Source organism: Aquarana catesbeiana, linkage group LG11, assembly GCF_042186555.1.
Source record: "Aquarana catesbeiana isolate 2022-GZ linkage group LG11, ASM4218655v1, whole genome shotgun sequence".
Classification (NCBI taxonomy): domain Eukaryota; kingdom Metazoa; phylum Chordata; class Amphibia; order Anura; family Ranidae; genus Aquarana; species Aquarana catesbeiana.
In genome coordinates, this window is record NC_133334.1 from 277,800,977 (window position 1) to 277,823,302 (window position 22,326).

The following is a 22,326-nucleotide window of genomic DNA, read 5'->3' on the forward strand; positions in this document are numbered from 1 at the left end:
ACTGGCTAGGCCACTCCATGACCTTAATGTGCTTCTTCCTAAACCACTCCTTTGTTGCCTTGGCGGTATGTTTTGAGTCATTGTCATGCTGGAAGACCCACCCACGACCCATCTTCAGTGTTCTGGCTGAGGGAAGAAGGTTCTCACCCAAGATTTTACAATACATGGCCCCTCAATGTGGTAAAGTCGGCCTGTACCTTTAGCAGAGAAACCGCCCCAAAGCATCATGTTTCCACTTCCGTGTGTGACTGTAGGGATGGTGTTCTTAGGGTCATAGTCAGCACTTTCCTTTCTCCAAACACGGCGAGTCGAGTTAATGCCAAAGAGCTCAATTTTGGTCTCATCTGACCACAGCACTTTCTCCCAATCCTTCTCTGAATCATTTAGATGTTCATTGGCAAACTTCAGACGGTCCTGTACATGTGCCTTCTTGAGGAGGGGGACCTTCCGGGCGCTGCAGGATTTTAATTTATGGTGGTGTATTGTATTACCGATGGTTTGTTTGGTGACTGTGGTCCCAACTTCCCTGAGATCATTCACAAGCTCCTCCCATGTAGTTCTGGGCTGATCCCTCACTTTTCTCATGACCATCCTCACCCCATGAGGAGAAATCTCGCATGGAGCTCCAGACCGAGGGCGATTGATGGTTATTTTGTATTTCTTCCATTTGTGAATAATCGCTCCAACAGTTGTCTCCGTCTCACCAAGCTTCTTCCTGATGGTCTTGTAGCCCATTCCAGCCTTGTGCAGGTCTACAATCTTGTCCCTGATGTCCTCTGACAGATCTTTGGTCTTCCCCATGATGGTGAGGTTTGAATGGAAGAAAGAGATTCCATGGACAGGTGTCTTTTATACACATAACCAGTTTCGTTAGGAGAACCTTCTTCCATTGACAGGACTAATCTGTGTACCACATGAGCACCTACTGTAGCCAGTCTGTTGGGGGCAGAATTATTGTTGGTTGGTGGGGGATCAAATACGTATTTTACTCACTGAACTGCAACTCAATTTATAGCATTTGTATCATGTTTTTTTTCTGGATTTTTGGTTGTTATTCTGTCTCTATCATATAAAATACACCTAGACCCTAAAATTATAGACCATTAATTTCTTTGTAGGTGGGCAAACTTACGAAATCTGCAGGGGGTCAAACAATTATTTTCCCCACTGTACATTCTGTTTAGAAAGCAACCACATTTCCCGAGTAGAAATGGCCTGTCCCCTGCCAGCATGCTGTAGAGAAGGTCCCTTGCTCTCTCTGTGTGGAAGCAGTAGTCTCTCTGTGGAGGTCTGACACACCCCCTGCTAAGTCAGACCTATAGCTTTCCAAACAGCAAAGCTTCTACTCTTGCAGCTGGTGATTCCCATGTACGGCAGAAGTGGTCCAAGCGGCTGAACAGCCACTCGATCACTTCTTGCAGGTGGTGGAAGGGGGTCCCCCCCCCACCGCCACCTTCCTCTCGACGTCAGTTCCTCTCTTTCTCTGTGTAGTGCCGCCGTTCCCACCAGCTGCATCGCTCCTGGGCTCCGCATTCGGATCGGCAGAGCCCGGGAGAGATGCGGCCAGCAACGATCGTAGGCACTATACAGAGAGAGAGGAACCGACGTTGCTCATCCTTCTCTGTGACCCAGGAAACTGGAAGCGAGGAGGATTTAGTCACTTCCGGTTCTAAACCTCTGTTGGAGGCCAGGAAAGCAGCCAATCAGGCCGAGCTGTGTCTGATCGACTGCTTTGGAGGCCAGAGGAGAGATTTGGGGTCTAATAGAACCCAGATCTCTCTATAAAGAGGACCTGTCATGGCCATTGCTGTCACAAGGGATGTTGTTCATCCCTTGTGATAGCAATAAAGTTAATACAAAAAAAATATTAAAGAAACAGTGTAAAAAAAAGGATATACAGTGGAACCTTGGTTAATGCGTAACGCGGTTAATGAGCGCTTTGAAAGACCAGCAACTTTTAAAAAAAAATTCTTACTCTGTTTGCGAGTGTTGTCTCGCAAAACTAGCAGAATTCAAGCTAATGGGTTGTGCAGTATCGCATTTGGCCAGAGGTGCGGGGGGCGCCGGTGAAACTCGGAATGGTTCAGAGCCATTCGGAAATACTCGGGATCACTTGGAAACATTTGGAAATACTCAGTTCCCGAGCTTTTCTGAGGTTTTCCGAGTTCAGCCGATTTGTCCCAGAGTATTTATGAGGCTCTCCGGCGCCCCCCCTACACCTGTGGCCACATGCGGTATTGCATGCAATAGAAGTCAATGCGGAATGAATTATCTTTGTTTCCATTGACTTCTATGGGGAAACTCGCTTTGATATGCGAGTGTTTTGTATCACAAGCATTCTCCTGGGACAGATTATACTTGTAATCCAAGGTTCCACTGTAATAACAGAAGTGAACGCATACGTAAGTCCCGCCCACATTTGTAAACGGCGTTCGAATCGCACATGTGAGGTATCACCGTGTGCGTTCGAGCAAGAGCAGCAATTCCAGCCCAAGACCTCCTCTGTAACTCCAAACTTGTAACCTGTAAAAAAATTTTAAGCGTTGCCTATGGAGATTTTTAAGTGCCAAAGTTTGGCGCCATTCCACGAGTGTGCGCAATTTTAAAAAGCGTGACATGTTAGGTATCTATTTACTCGCATAACATCATCTGTCACATTATAGAAGAAAATTAGGCTAACTTTACTGTTTTTTTTTTTTGTTTTTTTTTCATTAATTCATTTTTTTTAATTCATTCAATTAATTTCCAAACAAAACGCGTTTAAAAAATTCCTGCGCAAATACCGTGGGACGTAAACAGTTGCAACGTTCACCATTTTATTCATTATTATTTACATGTATGAGAGGAGTGCCAGAATAGGCCCAGGAATGGGAGCGGTTTAAAGTGTATTTTTTCCAAAAAATTGCGTTTGAAAAAACGCTGCGCAAATACCGTGTGACATTAAAAATTGCAACGCCCACCAATTTATTCTCTAGGGCCTCTGCTAAAATATATATATAATGTTTGAGGATTCTAAGTAATTTTCTAGCAAAAAGTCGATTTTTTTTTTACATGTTTGTGAGAAGTGTCAGAATTGGCCCCGTAAGCGGTAAGTGGTTAAAAAGTACAGCGAGGGTTCCAAGACTGCATTCACACCTGAATGTTTCATGAACGCACACAAAAGTGCGTGTTTTTTTGCGCGCGTTCACGAAACACCTGGAAAACGCATGTCAAGTTTGTGGTGGCGTTCATTGTTAATGGCACCCCAAACGCGGCAAGCAGACACACGTTAAAACGCGTGACATGTGCGACAAATTGCGCAAACACCAAAAAAGGCGCAAGGGCTACTTTTTTGCGCATTTGCCGCGTGTAGGGCAGCATTTTGAAATGAAGGGGCTGCTGTGTTGGTGTAGTGCAAAAACGCATTGGCAAAAACGCCAGTTCACAAAGCGCTGGGTGTGCCTTATGGAGCTCCACATCCTTGGGGCTCCCTTGGCCCCCTTTGACCTCACACAGCTCCTGCAGACCAGGGCCGGGACATGCCGGGTGGGCAGGAGCGGCAGCTGCCCTGGGCACTGTGGTATCATGTGAGGTGGGGGGGGGGCACGACAAGGAGGTTGAAGGGAATTGATTTGTGTTAGGATGGGGAAGGCGACAGGCGATATGAATTGTTCTAGGAGGGGAAATTCGGAGAGGTGTGCTAGGAGTGGTGATTTGAGGGGATTTGTGTTGGGAGGGGGGGTAGGGGAAGAAGATGTGTGCTAGGAGTAGGAATTTTGGGGGGTTTGTGCTAGCAGGGATGATTTGAGGTATTTGGGGTACGAGAGAAATTTGGGGGGGGGGGGGTTATGCTAGGATGAGGGATTGGGGGGAATTTGTGCTAGGATGGGGGATTGGGGAGAATTTGTGCTGGGGGGGGATTTGGAGTGAGGGGGGGAGGATTTGTGCTCAGAGGGTAAATTTGAGGGGTAGAGGATTTGTACTTGAAGGGGGACTTTTTTGGGGGGGTGCATTTGTGCTGGGGGCATATGGGGAATGAGAGGATTTGAGCTGAGGGGGTTGGGGGGGCAAATATTTGTGCCAGGAGGGGGGGGGGGATTTCAGGATTTCAGCAAAGGGGCAGACTTGTATTGGGAGGAGGGGGGATTTATGCTTAGGGGGTAAGCATGCAGATTAGTGCTCAATTTTTTTGGGGGGGGGGGGGGCTCCTGCAGACCAGGCCTGGGACAAGGGCCTGGTCTGGTGGTGATTTGAGGGGATTTGCGTTGGGCGGGGGGGAGGTAGGGGAAGAAAATCTGTGCTAGGAGTGAGAATTTTGGGGGGTTTGTGCTAGAAAAGGTAATATGTTGGGGGGCGAGGGGGGGGTAACTGTGGGGATTTGTGCTAGAAGGGGTGATTTGGAGTATTTGTGGTAGGAGGGAAAGTTTGGGGGGATTTGTGCTAGAGAAGGTTATTTGGTAGGATAGGGGAAGTTTTTTTTTTGTGCTAGGAGGGAAAGTTTTTTTTTTGGGGGGGGTGATATGTGCTAGCATTGATGATTTGGGGTATTTGTGTTAGGAAGGAAAATGTGGGGGGGGGGGGGATTTGTGCTAGGATGGGGGATTGGGGAGAATTTGTGCTGGGTGGGTGGGGGGGGTGGATTTGGAAAGAAATAAAGAAAAAGAATAAAAAAAAAAGAAAAAATGTGGTCGGACTTTAAAGGCACAACAAACAGTAGAAATATACAAAAATATTAGCATTTATTGAAATATATATATATATAATACAAACAACAGGAACATGAAAGAAACATCGATAAAAATCATATATACAAAAAACAATCCATATCTGATATGAGCCCTAATGCATCTACGCGTTTCGTTGTACACTTCTTCAGGACACATTTGGGGTTCAGTAGTTGCAAAGAAGAGAAAGAGGTCTTACTATCTAAGGATAAAAACACACAGATTACAAGGCGGGATTTGGAGTGGGGAGAGAGGATTTGTGCTCAGAGGGTAAATTTGAGGGGTAGAGGATTTTTACTGGGGGGGGGGGTGGATTTGTGCTGGGGGACATATGGGGAATGAGAGGATTTAAGGGGGGGTTGTGGGGGGCAAATATTTGTGCCAGGAGGGGGGATTTCAGCAAAGGGGCAGATTTGTACTGGGAGGAGGGGTGATTTATGCTTAGAGGGTAAGCATGCAGATTAGTGCTCAATTTTTTTTTTTTTTTGGGGGGGGTTTCTGACACATAACCCTCATACATTTTTGAGGTGAGGGGGGGAAATTTGGTATGTTCGCCCTGGGCTCTATACAGGTATGACCTTGTCCCGGCACTGCTGCACACGAACCCTCCTGCACTCCAAACCTCACTAGCGCCATCTTCTGATCAACCTTTGTATTGCAGCCTCCACACCATAAGCCTCCTCCGGCAGGCTCTACAACGCTCAGCAGTCACACAAGTTATTCTGAAACTCTTCTATTGCAGCGAAATGTTTGTTCTGTTGATCGCGTGAACCCGAAGAGCGTGAAACAAAAGACGTCATGTAAATGACAGAACAGTACGTGTCTTCATGGCTGGCGGACAAACACAAGCGGGTTTTGAATATTCTGCCTCCCTCTATTGTGCAGCGGGTGGGGGAGCTCCGCACAGCCTCCGCCAACATTTAACATTTCCTATGCAAATAAAGCCAGAGCGTGCCTCCGAGAGCACGTTTCGTCCCCGGCGCCTGCAATGGCACGTCAACGCCGACCGTTATTATCAAGATGCTCCGAGATTAGTCGTGCCCCGGGGGCTGTTTTGCATATGAAAATGGAAGGTGGCTTTCTGTAGGGACGGGGGGTGCCGGCTCCACACACTGACTTCCATTGTCCCGGTATTTGCATGGAATAATTATCTACGGTTAGTGGGGCCTTTCGCTGCCCGCTTGGCCGATCCCGGAGATAGTAAAAGCTCCATAGTTACCTCCTGTGTGTGTTCAATTCATAAGTCTTATTTATATTCCTGTTCTGTGCTCTGCTAAATGGAGGAAGGGCTGAAGGGGGGGACGGGGTTGTGCTACTGCGAGAGGCTAATGAATTCTTCATTGTCACAGCGCAGGAACAAAGAGAACAGAAAGAGGAGCTCTAGGCAGACAGCTAAATACATATAAAGTGGTATAAAAAGTTAAAAAAAAATGCCTAAAACAGCAGCGACAAACCATGTGATGTCGTCATAGTAAACATAAACAAAAAAAAACAAAATAGTCACGCCCGATCAATAATAAACTGCAAATGTAGAATGGTGACAGTGCATATTGAAAAAAAAACAAAGCATTGGTATTGAAAAAGTGGAAAAGTATATACAGTAAAACCTCGGATTGCGAGTAACGCGGTTTACAAGCGTTTCGCAATACGAGCCATTTTCTTTTTTTTAAATCCTGACTCGCTTTGCCAGTGTTGTCTCACAAGACGAGCAGGATTCAAGCCTCTGGTGTGTGCAGTACCGCATTTGGCCAGAGGTGCTGGGGGCGCCGGTGATGCTCGGAGACACTCGGTGACGCTCGGAGACACTCAAAAACACACTCCGTACCCTGAGTGGTCTCCGAGTGTTTCCAAGCGTCTCCGAGCATTCTCCGAGTGTCACCGGGTGTTTCCAGGCATCTCCGAGTGGTATCCAAGCCTCTCCGAGTGTTCTCCGAGCGTCTCCGGGTGTTTCCGAGCATCTCCGAGTGGTCTCCAAGTGTCTCCCGAGTGTTTCCGAGTGTCTCCGGCGCCCCCCCCCCCCCACACCTCTGGCCGCATGCGATACTGCATAGACAAGCAGTGGCTATGGAACAGATTATCTGAGTTTCCATTATTTCCTATGTGGAAACTCGCTTTGATATACGAGTGCTTTGGATTACAAGTAGAGATGGGCTATCTGTTCGAGTCGAACATGAGTTCGATGAGTTCGATTCGAACATTGGCTGTTCGCCCGTACACCGAACAGCGAACAATTTGGGGTGTTCGCGGCAAATTCAAAAAGCTGCGGAACACCCTTTAAAATTCTATGGGAGAAAAATTGCTAATTTTAAAGGTTAATATGCATGGTATTGTCATAAAAAGTGTTTGTGGTCCTGGGTCCTGCCCCAGGGGACATGGATCAATGCAAAAAAAATTTTTTTAAATGGCTATTTTTTTCGGGAGCAGTGATTTTAATGATGCTTAAAGTGAAACAATAAAAGTGAAATATTCCTTTAAATTGCGTACCTGGGGGGTGTCTATAGTATGCCTGTAAAGGGGCGCATGTTTCCCGTGTTTACAACAGTCCGAGAGGAAAATGACATTTCTAAAAGAAAAAAAGTCATTTAAAAGTGCCGGCTATTAATGAATTCTCGGTCCCGACAATACACATAAAAGTAATTGAAAGTCATTGAAAATTTTTTTTTAAAAAATGCGTGGGGTTCCCCCCCAAAATTCCATTACCAGGCCCTTCAGGTCTGGTATAGATATTAAGGGGAACCCTGCGGCAAATTTTTTTTTAAAAAGGCGTGGGGTTCCCCTAACAATCCACACCAGACCCTTATCCAAGCACATAACATGGCAGGCCGCAGGAAAAGAGGGGGGGCGACAGAGCGAACTTCCTGAACCATACCAGGCCACATACCCTCAACATGGGGAGGATGTCCCCATGTTGATGGGGACAAGGGCCTCATCCCCACAACCCTTGCCCGGTGGTTGTGGGGGTCTGCAGGCGGGGGGCTTATCGGAATCTAGAAGCCCCCTTTAACAAAGGGGATACCCAGAACCCGCCCCCCCCATGTGAATTGGTAAGGGGTACATTGTACCCCTACCATTTCACAAAAAGAAAGTGTCAAAATGTTAAAAAACCACAGGAGACGGCTGTGACCTTCTCTGACCGTCAATGATCTCCAGAGACGAGGTGGACCATTTGACCCTGCAGAGGGCTATAGCTGCAAACGTTTGTGACCTCGCTAGCGATACGAGGTTCACATTATCTGGTAAGAGTCTTCATTTACAGAGTGATTATCATAAGAAGGAGTTGCCTGTTTTCCTTGGTGGTGGAACTCCTTGGATCACAATATCCTGTTGGATTTTACATTTCGGGAACTGTCTTGTACCTCCTAGAACTTTATCTTCAATTTATTTAAAATATTTTTTTCACATATATACTTTTTCACTTTTTCACTACCAATGCTTTGTTTTCTTAATATGCACTAAGTCACCATTCTATGGTACATTTTCAGTTTATTATTGATCGAGTGCGACTATTTTGTTTTTTAGCTGAATCAGGGGCGCCCGGGTGCCGCCCCTTCTCTCCAGGCCACCCCCTATATGCAATGGATAGAGTCATGGATAGCATGACTCTATCCATGGCCGCCGTGGCCACCCGCTATTCATGCGTCTGGCCCCTTTCAGGCTCTAATAGGCTTCAAAAAGGGTGGGCTCGGGTTGCAGAGGATGCGTCCGGGGCCCACCCAGGTGTGTTGCAACAGCAAATGAACATTCGCTGTTGCAACACTGATCCTCCTCCCGGCAGACTGGGAAGCGGGTCTGATACCCGTCACTCGATTGGCTGAAAGGACAGGCTGTCCTATTGGATGCCTAAGAGCCGCTGGCTGATGCCTGGATGCCCGATCCCCACTGCCGCTCCTCGGACGCCCGATCCCCGTCGCTGCCCTTCGGACGCCCGATCCCCGTCGCTGCCCTTCGGACGCCCGATCCCCGCCGCTGCCCCTCGGACGCCCGATCCCCGCCGCTGCCCCTCGGACGCCCGATCCCCGCCGCTGCTCCTCGGACGCCCAATCCCCGCCGCTGCTCCTCGGACGCCTGATCCCCGCCGCTGCCCCTCAGACGCCCAATCCCCGCCGCTGCTCCTCGGACGCACGATCTCCGCCACTGCTCCTCGGACGCCCGATCTCCGCCACTGCTCCTCGGACGCCCGATCCCCGCTGCTGCTCCTCGGATGCCCGATCTCCGCTGCTGCATATATGTAAATTTTACTATTGTATATCAGAGTCCAAAACTGTTTTACCTGGTAATAATACATATTCCATTACAATTCATATATATATATATATATAACTATATTGCAAGCCCATACCTATATGACCTAAAGCCTCCCTAGTCCCTGTCATTAATAGTAAAGGTCACATTTGCATAATGCAAGACATTCATATAAAATCCTGTAAAAACATATTCCGTATGTATATTCCATAAATAATCTTGTCTACACATGATTAATAGAAGACACCGCATCTGGTAGCTCTACGCCTTTCGTGGCCCCGAGACTCTCTTCAGGAGCGAGCACCTGGTATATATATCTATAATGAAAAATGGGGTTTCACTGGCTAGGAGGTTGATTACTTCCCCCCTGCCTCTAGCACAGTGGTCTCCAAACTCTCCGAATGCGGCCCCTTCCTTGCCTTTATCTGGCACCATTCTTCCCACTTGCACCAGCAATGGGGCTCTACACCTCCCAATGACACCAACAATGGGGCACTATTCCTCCCAGTGACACTAACAATGGGGCACTATTCCTCCCAATGACACTAAAAATGGGGCACTATTCCTCCCAATGACACCAACGATTCAACACTATTCCTCCCAATCACAACAACAATGGGGCACTATTCCTCCCAATCACACCAACAATGGGGCACTATTCCTCCCAATGACACCAAAGATAGGACACTATTCCTCCCAATGACACCAACAATGAGGCACAATTCCTCCCACAGATACCAATGATGGGGCACAATGCCTCCCAGTGACACCAACATTGGGGCACTATTCATTCCACTGACACCAACGCTTCAGCACTATTTCTCCCAATCACTACAACAATGGGACACTATTTCTCCCAATGACACCAAGGGTGGGGCACTAGGGTAGGGTATTGGGCCTCAAAAATGAGTTGTAGAGATAAAGACTTTGTGGTATCCATTGAAAAAAAGAAAATAAGAGGAGAGGCCAGAGAGCCCTTTGGTGTAGTAGGTTGGCAATGTTGTTAGATGTGTATGAAGTTCTGGAAAATAGAGAAAGACATACTTACATTTTATGACGTTGTGTATAACCAGATATAATGGTAGATGCAACCTTCCCAGTACACTTGTGGAGAATACCCTGCTGCATGATGTGGAAATGGGAGGTTGCATTTGATGCCTTGGGAAACCCAATCCTAGGTCCTCATGGAGGACGTCAGGTTGGTCTGAGGAACTCTTTAGTGGTAGAAAAAAGCTGTCGGTGTGGCAAGGGCACCCGTGGTTATGTAGAATAATATTCATAGAAGGGTTGTGGTCATCGTGGTTAGTAAGTGATATATATTACACTAAAAGATGCGTCCTCTGTATGGAAGTGGCAACAAAGAGCCTGCAGTTGTGTCCAGGAATGTCTCTTCTACATTACAAGCACATAAACAATACAGTCTGACTCTGTAGGGTGGTGGCCCTGTACGTTGGAGGACATCAGGATGGTCTGAGGAATTCATTATTAGTAGAAAAAAAAACCTGTCAATGTCTTGTATGGCAGAGGTGCCTGTGGTTGTGTAGAATAATAGTCATAGAGGGGTTGTGGTCATCATGGTTTATAAGTGAGCATTTCTTCACACTAAAAGATGCCTCTTCTGACATCAAATAACCTGTAGCTGTGTCCAGGAACACCTCTTCTACATTACAAGCACATAAACAATAGGGTCTGTAGGGTGGTGGTCCTCAAAAATGAGTTGTGGAGATAAAGATTCTGCGTTATCCATCGGAAAAAAGAAAAAAAGAGAAGAGGTGAGAGAGCCCTTTGGTATAGTAAGTTGGCAATGTTGTTAGATGTGTATGGAGTTCTCAAAATTATTTTAAAAAAAATGCTTACATTTTATGAGGTTGCAATTAACCAGATTTAATAGTAAATGGTGCGCTTCAAGGTACGCTTGTGGAGAATACCCTTCTCTACACTGGAAATAGGAGATTGCATTCGATGCCTCTGAAAACCCAATGCTAGGTTCTCATGAAGAACATCAGGATGGTCTGAAGAACTCGTTAGTGGTAGAAAAAAGCAGCTTGAATAGCAGAGGTGCACGTGGTTGTGTTGAATAGAAGTCATATAGGGTTCGTGGTCATCGTGGTTAGTAAGTGAGCATCTATTTATTACACTAAAAGATGCATCTTCTGTATGGGAGAGACATCAAAGAACCTGTGTCCTAAAACATATCTTCTACATTACAGACATAAAAGCAATAGGGTCTGTAGGGTGATGGTTCTCAAAAATAACTTGTGGAGATAAAGACTCTGTAGTATCCATCCAAAAAAAGAGGAGAGAAGAGATAACTCTTTGGTGTAGTAAGTTGGCAAAGTTGCTAGATGTGTACGGAGTTCTAGAAGGTTGTGAAAAACCAGATTTCATAGTAAATGCAACCTTCCAGGTACGATTGTGGAGAACACCCCCGTCTCCATACAGGAAATGGGGGGTTGCGCTCAATGCCCCTGTATTTGTTACACTAAAAGATGAATCTTCTGTATGGGAGAGACATCAAAGAACCTGCAATTGTGTACAGGAACACTTCTTCTACATTACAAGCACACACACACACACACACAATAGAGTCTGTAGGGTGGTGGTCCTCAAAAATGAGTTGGTGAGATAAAGACTCTGATGCGTATGGAGTTCTGGAAAAGAGGGAAAAAATACACATTTAATAAGGTTGTGAATAACTAGATATGCAACCTTCCTTCCTGGTATGCTTGTGGAGCAAAACCCTTTTCTTCAAGAAATGTGAAATCGCACTTGATGCCTTGGGAAACTCAATCCTAGTTTCCTACAAGCCCAGCCTGTCATTTACACCCCCTTCCCCCAGGGGCATTTCATTCGTGGGTTCACAGTATTCCAGGACTGAGCGGAGCTCAATGCCCACTACTGGAGGAAAAAGAGGAAGTAATTGTGACATCCCCAGACCTTCAAAAAGATGGCAGAAAAATTGTATAAAAGTGGATGTAGCACACTGATGTTTAGGCAGGGTTGCTAGTAAATGTATTTGCCAAGTGATAGTTGCCTTAGCCAATTGATAGGAGATCAATTGATTTCACCCTAAATCTGGAATTGCTGCACTTCTCTCTTCTGTCACTAGATGGCCGGGTATCTGGTGGTGACATTAGATAAAACAAGGGCATTGCAATTTGCAAGAACAGATTAGGAATGAATAGGGCGTCTCAGCCAATGGGCAGGGATTTTCTTAGGTCCCTTGGCCTGCTGGGAGAGCCTATTTATTTGGGTGGGATCAGGTGACCGGGGTTCTGTGCCACTGGGACGGCTGTCTGGGTGGACATGTGTGGTGCTGCCCCGGGCTGCTAGGCCAGAGCCTGAGGCCTATCCCGGGGACATCTGGCGGCTAGGCTGTCTGAGAGCCTATCCAGAAGCAAGAGAGCATTGTAGGGTTGGGATTGCGGCTTGCAGTCCAACCAGGAATGACGGTTCTGCCGGCCGGAGAACCTGTTAGTGGTCAGAGGTTGAGGGGAAGCTGTCGCCATTAAGGGACCATCCACCTTGTACCGAGGACCACTGTGAGTAGCTGAAGCAAGTACCAGAACAGTACTTCAGCAGATGTCAAGCCAGGGACCCAGCCAGTGGAGGTGACTTTTCCAGAGCATTATTGTGTGCCAAGCCAGGGACCGAGCAGGCTAGGGGGTGACGATTGAGGAGTATTTGTGAGTAGTGCCAAGCTAGGGACCCAGCAGGGACGTGGGGGTGACGCTTCAGGAGGATACTGAATGAGAAGATTGGAAGAGCTCAGGGGATCCAGTTGCAGTGGATCAAGTCTAGTGAAAAACTGGGAGCTCAGTTGAGTGAAGATCTACAATAAGAGATTGTAGAAGAAGTGAATAAGTTCATTACAACCTTTTGTTAGAAACTGTCTCGAGATTGTTCCCATAGGAGACAGCGGTCCTACTCATGCAGATGTGGTGTATTGCTGGATGTCTTTCCCTGCGTGGCTGTATACCTATAGAAGTCTCGGAGTCTGCTAAATTAACATTGCAGCTACTAAAGGGTGTCCTGGCCCTAAACCTCTCTCCCACAGTTCTGTTTAAGAGACAATAAATCTTTTTGCATTCAAGAAGTGTCTGGCGGCCATTAATCTATCACCCACCATGCCTCATAACCCATTTTACAGAGAAGGATGTCAGCTGTCCCTTACTCTGGAGGTCACCATTAGGCCAGGACTTGGCTACATGTATAGGGTTTAAAAAAACACTGGGGGGGGTAGGGGCAGGTGTAGCGTTGGGGGTTCCATCCCTGGAATTTTGCTTTGAGATAAAAGTTTTAAGGAACCGTACAGAACGAATGTACTAAACTTTATGTTTTATACTGTTGATGTTACTGAAAGGATTGTGCATCTTGTTTGTCCTCCATGTTTCCTAAAGGAGTCCTCAGCCCAGGATCTTAACAAAGTCCGCGAGCGGATGACGAAGTTTATAGATGACACTATGAGAGAGACGGCGGAGGCCTTTCTTTACGTAGATGAGGTAAGCAGCGCCAAGCTTTAAAGGGTCGCTCTTCCCAAAATAAATCAGTTTGATTGTTTTTAAGTAAAGGAGGGTTTTTTTTTTCAACAGTTAAAGCCCAACTGAAGTCTCAACTTTCTTTCTCTTTATAATCCTTTACTACTATGTTACAATTTTTAACCAACCTTCACTCATTTTTCTCTGAGTGGAAACGTGGTTCCTGTTCTCACCCTCCAGTGTAAAAAGAGAGGGCATGTCTGGTCAGGTCTTTTAGCGTTGACTGGCCTGGGTGGTTGACCTCTGGTGCCTACTGCACAGTTACGTTTAGACACACTGAGCAATGGCTATGCCAGAAAAGTAGACATGACATTTAGCACCCCCCTAGTTATGTTCTAGGCTGTCAGGTAGATTTAGGCCTCTTTCACACGGGGCAGATCAGTCATGATCCGCCCCGTGAACACACGCTGGCTCAGCGGGGATCGCTCTGCCGATCCCCGCTGAGCAGGAAGATGACAGGTGCATCGCTGCACGCTGTGCAGCGACGGACCTGTCAGAGCGCCGCTCTCCCCTATGGGGGGATCGGATGATGACGGTCCGTAGTGTCCGTCGTCATCCGATCCGATCCGAAAACGGAGGGAAAAGTAGGTTTTTCCTCCGTTACACTTTTCGGATCGGAGCGGGGTCGGATGTCAGCGGACATGTCACCGCTGACATCCGACGCTCCATAGGGATGACTGTATGTCCGTTTTTCATCCGAAAACGGATGGATGAAAAACGGACATACGGATCATCCGTGTGAAAGAGGCCTTACTTGTTTTTGAGCTCCTCTGTAATCAGTGGAGTAGATGCTGATTGCTTTGGACTTATCAGGGTCCCACACACTGCAAGCTTGATTGCTTTTCCCTGCCTTCTGGAAGGCTCCAGAACATAGCAGTGGAGCAAATCAAATGAGCGGCCTGAATATTTATGAGGTCTCAGCCAAGCCCTGGAGAGGTTTACCCAGTAGGTGGCTGCAGATCACATAAATAGTCTGGGGCTGGAGCAGTTGGAGTTCTTGTCCAGGAGGAAAAGTTCCCAATCTGAAGGTCTGCTGCCACCCTCTCAGGAAGCCCAGCTGAAATTTACCTGGAGCTCATCAAGGTCCCAGCTTGGGGCCTACATGTTAAGAAACTCCAAAGCTAAAGCTAGGGGGATTTCACGTACGACCCCGTCTGGAGAGTCCACTAAGGATATATATATGTCTGACACTGGAGGGAGGCATATAAATTCCCAAGGACTTGTGAGGACAGACCTGAGTGCAGTATCTGGGTGACTCTTGTTGCTGTTAACCCCCGGTGCACTAATACTAAGGCTTGCCTTGCCTCGGTCATTGCTTATATGGTCCCAGTGCTGTCCATTCCCTCAGCTATTGTCGAAGGGACTTTTCTAAGAAGCAGTTGCAGAGTGGGAAGTGTCCTTTCATTACTGTTCAGTGTTCTTGAGTATCCTACAGCTCCTGTTATCCTATCCAATTTGTTCAGCAATAAATACAGAAAAAGGCAACCCCTAGACAACATGTGTCAAACACAAAGCCCGCGGGCCGAATTAGACCCACCAGACTATTTTATGAACCCCTTACACTTTTCCTGCAGCTGCGGCACTCCCCTCATCTCCGCCCTCATCTTGTGTTAGCAGTCGGCAGCAATGAGGAGGACAGAACTCCTCCGCCAGATCCTACAAGTCTCAAGGCAGCCGCAGCGAGGCTCCTCTCTGCCCCACCCCCTTCTCGTCCCAGCAATCGGCAGAAGAAAAGAGGACAAAACTCCTCCTACAGATCCTGCACCTATCTGTGCAGCTGTAGCACCCTCTAGTCTCTGCCTTCCTTAGTCTCAGCATTTAGCAGACTCTGGCAGCTTACTCTAGTCCTCCTCTGGACCTCTTCCAGACTCTACACTCTGCTTCCTAGCGCCACCCCAACTTCTTCCAGTCAGCAGACCAAGAAAGGGAGGATGGGGGGCTCTTGACATCTGATGTATGGGGGGGTGCTTAGGACATCTAGTCTTACAGATATAACCGGCCCTTTGAGGGCAATAATAATGCTAATGTGGCCCATGATGAAATTGAGTTTGACACCCCTGCCCTAGACTATTCATTGAGCCAAAAGAGTAAATGTTGCTGTATACCTGGCTGCCGCTGCACTTATGGGAGAGGGGCCTGGGACAAACCAGTGGCCCTTTCAGGGTGAGCATTACAGACACTATCAAAAATGGAGGCTCTTAGTACCATGTTCTTCTGACTGAATATTTCTTGTTGTCCTGCATAAGCAAATCACAGGTGCACTTTAAAGAGCCAAGACTCTGCTCTCTTTAATGAGGACATCTTATTCTCCTTCCTTATGTCTTTGAATCTTTTATAGTTCCTGACCTACTTATTTTCCAAAGAGAATAGCATCTGGGATGAGAAATACAATGAAATTGCAGTCCAGAATATGAATAATCCTCTGTCGCATTATTGGATTGCTTCCTCGCACAACACGTGAGTAATGATGGGACTTTAATCCTCTGGGAAAACCAGGTATATCGCATTGAAATGCATTGGGAATACTTCTAAACATAATAATAAGAAAATGAAGAAGAGTCTGAAGCTGAACTCCAAGAATTATCTGTATTAAATGCTTACGTTGGTCCAGAATGACACAATGTAAGTATGAAAATCTCGTACCTGATGGGCTGCTGGAGAATCTGGCAATACTTTGGTGATACCTCAGTGATAGCGGCGATCTTCAGGGCGAAAGAAAACTTTACCTTGGCATGAACCACATAATCTGATAAGTCAGTCATAGACATACTAGTTAGGTGTAGTTGTTAAAAATCCAGTCTTAGACGCACAATGACTTTGGTAAGACTGTGTAAGGTCAAAAATGGAATGGGTGGTGCTGGATCTCAAGAACTTGGTCTAGGTGTAGTTAGTAGTAGTGAGTCACATTCAACTGGACTTGTTCTGTAACCTTGGAGATATTTTGTAGCGTCTCCAACCACTCTTTATTTCTTTAGTGTAGCTAGAGAAGTGGCTTTGAGAAGCTATGAAATGTCTTCAACGTTACAGGACAAGTCCAGTTAAATGTGGCTCACTACTACTAGCTACACCTAGACCAAGTTCTTGAGATCCAGCACCACCGATTCCAATTTTGACCTTACACAGTGTTACCAAAGTCATTGTACGTCTAAGACTGGATTTTTAACAACTACACCTAACTTGTACGCCTAAGATTGGAGTTTAACAACCACCCCTAACTAGTAGATCAAATGAAGGTTCTCATTTATCCAGGTCATGGTATACTTAGTAGTAGTAGTTCGTCTCATTCAATTGGACTTGTTCTGTAACATTGAAGACATTTTGTAGCTTCTCCAACCACTTCTTTAGTTCTTTAGTGGAGCTAGAGAAGTGTCTTGGAAAAGCTACAAAATTTCTTCAACATTATAGAACAAGTCCAGTTAAATGTGACTAATTACTACCAATTACCGGTATACCATGAGCTGGATAAATAAGAACATTCATAGACTTATTAGCTAGGTGTAGTTGTTAAAATCCAGTCCAGTTGGAAATTCGATAACTTTGGTAAGGCTGCTTTTAAACTAAAATTACGCAGCTGATGGTGTTTTGGGTAAGATGCAGAAAATGTGGGAAAAAAAAGGAGCTCCAAGCCAGTTTTAAAGGTCCAAGTATTGAGTTTATCCATCAATGTAAACAAGGCCAACACCTCTCAGGCTCTACATTTTAAGAGATGAGGGGCACAGGTCTATAGTGACCTTTGGTGGTGTGTAGGCAGGTGCAGCTGGCTAGTCTGCCACAAGGTGGCTCTGTGGCAGAATAGTGTCTGGTTACAGCAGACAGTGTCATCAGGTGTTAGGCCCTTTTCAGATAGACCCCTCCTGCAGTTCAAAGTTATATGCCAGGTTAGAAAGAAGCTCTAGGGCACCAGCACGTGTGTAACCAGCTTACACCATGGACAGGGCAAGAGGTCAGGGGAGGAGTTGACCTGCACCCAAGAAAAGCCGGCTGTATTCTTTCTGTCCTTTCTGGAGGTGGGGTTAGGTCTTTTAGGCCAGGCCAAGAGTTCCCTGAGGGAGGCTATCCCCCTGCAGGGTTCTGGGAGAGGTGTACCTAAGGAGAAGGTGACTACAGAAAGTCCAGTCCTGTGAGTACTGATAACCCCGAGGTAGAGGAGAGGCTGTTAGAGGGAAAAATGGCTGCTAAAGGTGCTGCGCATGCTTTCACATGTGACTACTGTGGACCGTACACTAAATGTGTGTCGATGTGATGTGACTGTTATGCCATTTCCTAAAATGTATGAGTAAAGTGCAGCAAAACTAGTTCTTAAGTGGTCATTCCTCCCTTGACCTTTATTGATATAAAAGTCAATGACCGGAAATAGGGTTGCCAGCTCACCCTTTAAAACCCGAGCACATATTAATTACACAGGTTCTGAGGCTAATTTAATGAAGATGATTTTATTTACTACCTTAAATTATTTACCACCTTAAATTATTTACCACCTTAATGAGCCACGGAACCTGTGTTATTAATAGGTGTTCAATTTTAAAGGGATAAGGTGGCAACATTAGCCAGGAAAGTCTTGTGGAGGCCTCTGGCATGGGGGGGGGGGGCACAATGTGACGGAGGGTTCGGCCTCAGCAGGAGGGACTGTGTTCTAGCAGGACAGTAGTGGGGGTAGGGACTTGTGCTCTTGGCGCCAATTTCAAAGCCCCTTTTACAGGTGGACCTGATTGATTTGGATGGTGCAGCATTTGGTCTGGCAGCCTAATCCATTGTTCATTGCTCCCTCTGTAACACTCAAAATGTGTTGGAATGTTTTATAGATAAAAGGACTTCTCTACCATAACCTTTAAACTGTATTGGTTCTTTTTTTTTTTTCCACATTTAAAATGAAAAAAAAAATGGCTATAAATGTTAAGGGCTTGTAAAACGCAGAGGTGTAAATGGAGTTAAGCTAAAAAACAGGTTAGAAAAACCATCCATATGTAACACTGCAGAGTTATAACATTTAGCCTCTTCTGTAAGTTTAGCGGTGACTGATTCTCTTTAACTATGAAATAATGTAAAAAAAAGTACCAGTACACGGCAACAAGTCCTTGCAAAAGTTTATTCAATAAAAAGCACAGAGCGCCAAACAAAAAGCAGGACGGTCATGGTGACACATTTTAGCCTAAATGGCCTTAGTCATAACTATGACTGAGGTCGTTTAGGCTGAAATGCATCAATGTGATTGTCTTGTTTGTTTGGAGCTATTTGTTTTTTTAATGAATAAACTCATCGCCATGTGCCGCTAAATTTTCAACATTATTTTTTTTGGCTTATGAGCTGACAGGAGCCGTGACCGAGCCGCTATACAACCCGAGTGGGAAGTGGAGGTAGAACAGCCTTCTTTTGCTTCTCTTTAGCTACGGTAGGGAGAGTTCTCCAACCAGCGACCCTGAAAAACGTTGGAAGCCAACGGCTGAATCATCTCACCAGCATCTGTCAAAACTTGAAATTCTAATTGCGAGTAGACTGACCCTTTAAATGACTATATAATAAGGGACACAAGCGTTTTCCAGAAAGGCGGGATGACAACCCCTCCGCACCTGGGCCATTGTTCCCAGCCCTGACCCCTCTTTGTGTTTCCTGTTTAGGTATTTAACCGGAGACCAGCTGCGCAGCGAGTCCTCTACAGAAGCCTACGTGCGCTGTCTGCGGATGGGATGCAGGTGTATCGAACGTAAGCATGAAATGATTTCATTGTTATTTAATGGGAAACTATGCTAATCGTGCCACCACTCTGGTTTCTGGTCATTGTTACGCACCTGACGGAGGTTCTGATAGACGTGACCTGAGATAAGGGAGGCCACCAGACAGAATAAGAACTTGATGGTGGAAGAGTTTACATTGCTTTATTTCTAAATGTGAGGTGTTAAATGGAAAGCAGGATCAGAACAGATTTGAAATATAGCAAAAAGTGCACACTGCGGACAGTTATTCAGTAACTTGCCCCAGAGTGAGCCTTAACTTTAAAGGGCAACTCTACTTTAAAGAGTAGCAATGCGCATCGACTCTGGGCTTTTTAAATGTCTTGGATACTCCAACAGCGAGATTTCCCTGCCAGGATTACTGACTCTTTTCCTGTTCTCTCCTGGAAATTTTGTGTGTTCTTGATTTCTTTGTAAATGAAACACTGACAGGCATAGTGGGAGCCCTTCATAATGGACTTAGCAGGTATACAGATCCAAGAACTCAGCACAGGGATGGTGGGAACCCCTCATAATAGACACAGCCGGTGTACAGACCTAGGAACCCAACACAAGTATGGTGGGAGCCCTTCGTAATTGGAAAAGCATGTGTACAGACCTAGAAACCCAACACAAGGCTAAGGGGGGGGCCCTTCATAATGGGCACAGTAAGTGTACAGACCTAGGAACCCAAGGATGGCAGGAGCACTTCATAATGAGCACAGCAGATGTACAAACCTAGAAACCCAACACAAGGATGGTGGGAGCCCTTCAAAATGGGCACAGCAGATGTACAAACCTAGAAACCCAACACAAGGATGGTGGAAGCCCTTCATAATGGGCACAACAGATGAACAAACATAGAAACCCAACACAAGGGTAGTGGAAGCCCTTCATAATGGACATAGTAGGTGTACAGACCTAGGAATCCAACACAAGAGTGGGGGGAGCCCTTCATAATGGGCACAGTAAGTGTACAGTCTTAGGAACCCAACACAAGGATGGTGTGAGTCCTTCATAATGGGCACAGTAGGTGTACAGTCTTAAGAACCCAACACAAGGATGGTGTGAGCCCTTCATAATGGGCACAGTAGGTGTACAGACCTAGGAACCCAACACAAGGATGATGGGAGCCCTTCATAATGGCTACAGCAGGTGTACAGACCTAGGAACCCAACACAAGGATGGTGGGAGCCCTTCATAATGGCTATAGTAGGTGTACAGACCTAGGAACCCAACACAAGGATGGTGGGAGCCCTTCATAATGGCTATAGTAGGTGTACAGACCTAGGAACCCAACACAAGGATGGTGGGAGCCCTTCATAATGGGCACAGTAGGTGTACACACCTATGACCTTAGCACAGGGATGGCGGGATCCCTTTTGATAGGCACAGCAGGTCTACAGACCCAGAAACCCAATACAAAGATGGTAGAAGCCCTTCTTAATGTGGGCACAGCAGGTGTGCAGACCCAGGAACTTAGTGCAGGTATGGCGGGAGCTCCTCATAATGGACCCAGCAGGTGTGCAGACCCTAGAGCTCAGAGCAGAGATCTCGGGGGGGGGGAGGGGGGGGGTTAACACTCCATCATAGTTATAAGTTTTAAAAACAGGGAGTCAGTCAGTCACCACTTAACAGAAAACACATTTTGCAGCCAAAGTCATCTCTGGAATCTCCAGACGTAGCGAGGAAGCCCTTGCTGTAGTAGAGGATGCTCTGAGCTTATCTAAGTGTAATGGTTTTCTCTCTCTCTCTCCTCTCTCCAGTGGACTGCTGGGACGGTCCTGACGGAAAGCCAATTATTTATCACGGATGGACAAGAACAACGAAAATTAAATTTGACGACGTGGTGCAAGCTATTAAAGATCACGCATTTGTCACCTCTGAGTGAGTCCGCGCTGTAACTCTTAAGTAACTGTATGACCTTGACGAAATAAAAGAAAAAAAAAAAGGCCAGAGCTAAACCACTATGATTATTTTACCACGTAGACCTACCTGAGTTATTTAGTCCTTTATGAGCCTTACCTGGCCATGGTTTATTTCACAGTCCATATAAATAGCAGGTGAATTAAGGGTCATCAAACTGGAGATAGGAGATTACAGCGGTGTGGTAGAAAGGATTTTATTTATTTTACCGTGAGACTGGTCAGATTAAGGAATTTATGACCGGCGCTGCGCCGGTGATGGCAGATTCAGCAGAAAATTCCAAGCCTGGCCTGAATTCTATATAAGTATATGTTGTAAAAAAGAATATATATATAGTATGTGTGTGTGTGTGTGTGTGTGTGTATATATATATATATATATATACACTTTTTACCAAAAGTATTGGGACGCCTGCCTTTACACGCACATGAACTTTAATGACATCCCAGTCTTAGTCCGTAGGGTTCAATATTGAGTTGGCCCCGCCCTTTGCAGCTATAACAGCTTCAACTCTTCTGGGAAGGCCGTCCGCAAGGTTTAGGAGGATGTCTATGGGGATGTTTGACCATTCTTCCAGAAGCGCATTTGTGAGGTCAGGCACTGATGTTGGACGAGAAGGCCTGGCTCGCAGTCTCCACTCTAAGGTGTTCTATCGGGTTGATGTCAGGACTCTGTGCAGGCCAGTCAAGTTCCTCCTCCCCAAACTCGCTCATCTGTGTCTTTATGGACCTTGCTTTGTGCACAATCATGTTGGAAGTCAAAGTTGGGAGCATGAAATTGTCCAAAGTGTCTTGGTATGCTGACGCCTTAGGAGTTCCCTTCACTGGAACTAAGGGGCCAAGCCCAACCCCTGAAAAACAACCCCCACACCATAATCCAACCTCCACCAAATGATTTTGACCAGTGCACAAAGCAAGGTCCATAAAGACATGGATGAGCGAGTTTGGGGTGGAGGAACTTGACTGACCTCAACCCGATAGAACACCTTTGGGATGAATTAGAGCGGAGACTGCGAGCCAGGCCTTCTCGTCCAACATCAGTGCCTGACCTCACAAATGCGCTTTTGGAAGAATAGTCAAACATTCCCATAGACACCCTCCTAAACCATTAAAGTTTACGTGCGTGTAAAGGCAGGCGTCCCAATACTTTTGGTAATTTAGTGTATATATTATGCATATATATTATCATTATATATTACACACACAAACG

General features: G+C 46.1%; 1 protein-coding gene across 3 annotated transcripts in view; it reads left to right on the forward strand.

Annotated features, from left to right (window-relative positions):
• The window catches only part of PLCG2 (phospholipase C gamma 2), a 201,715-nt gene that overhangs the window by 89,973 nt on the left and 89,416 nt on the right, over positions 1 to 22,326 (forward strand). For all 3 annotated transcript variants that reach the window (XM_073605904.1, XM_073605902.1, XM_073605903.1), the window contains exons 10-13: positions 13,346 to 13,447; positions 15,822 to 15,940; positions 19,099 to 19,184; positions 20,958 to 21,078. In XM_073605904.1, the coding sequence (XP_073462005.1) occupies positions 13,346 to 13,447; positions 15,822 to 15,940; positions 19,099 to 19,184; positions 20,958 to 21,078 (428 nt within the window). The remainder of the gene's footprint in view (positions 1 to 13,345; positions 13,448 to 15,821; positions 15,941 to 19,098; positions 19,185 to 20,957; positions 21,079 to 22,326) is intronic.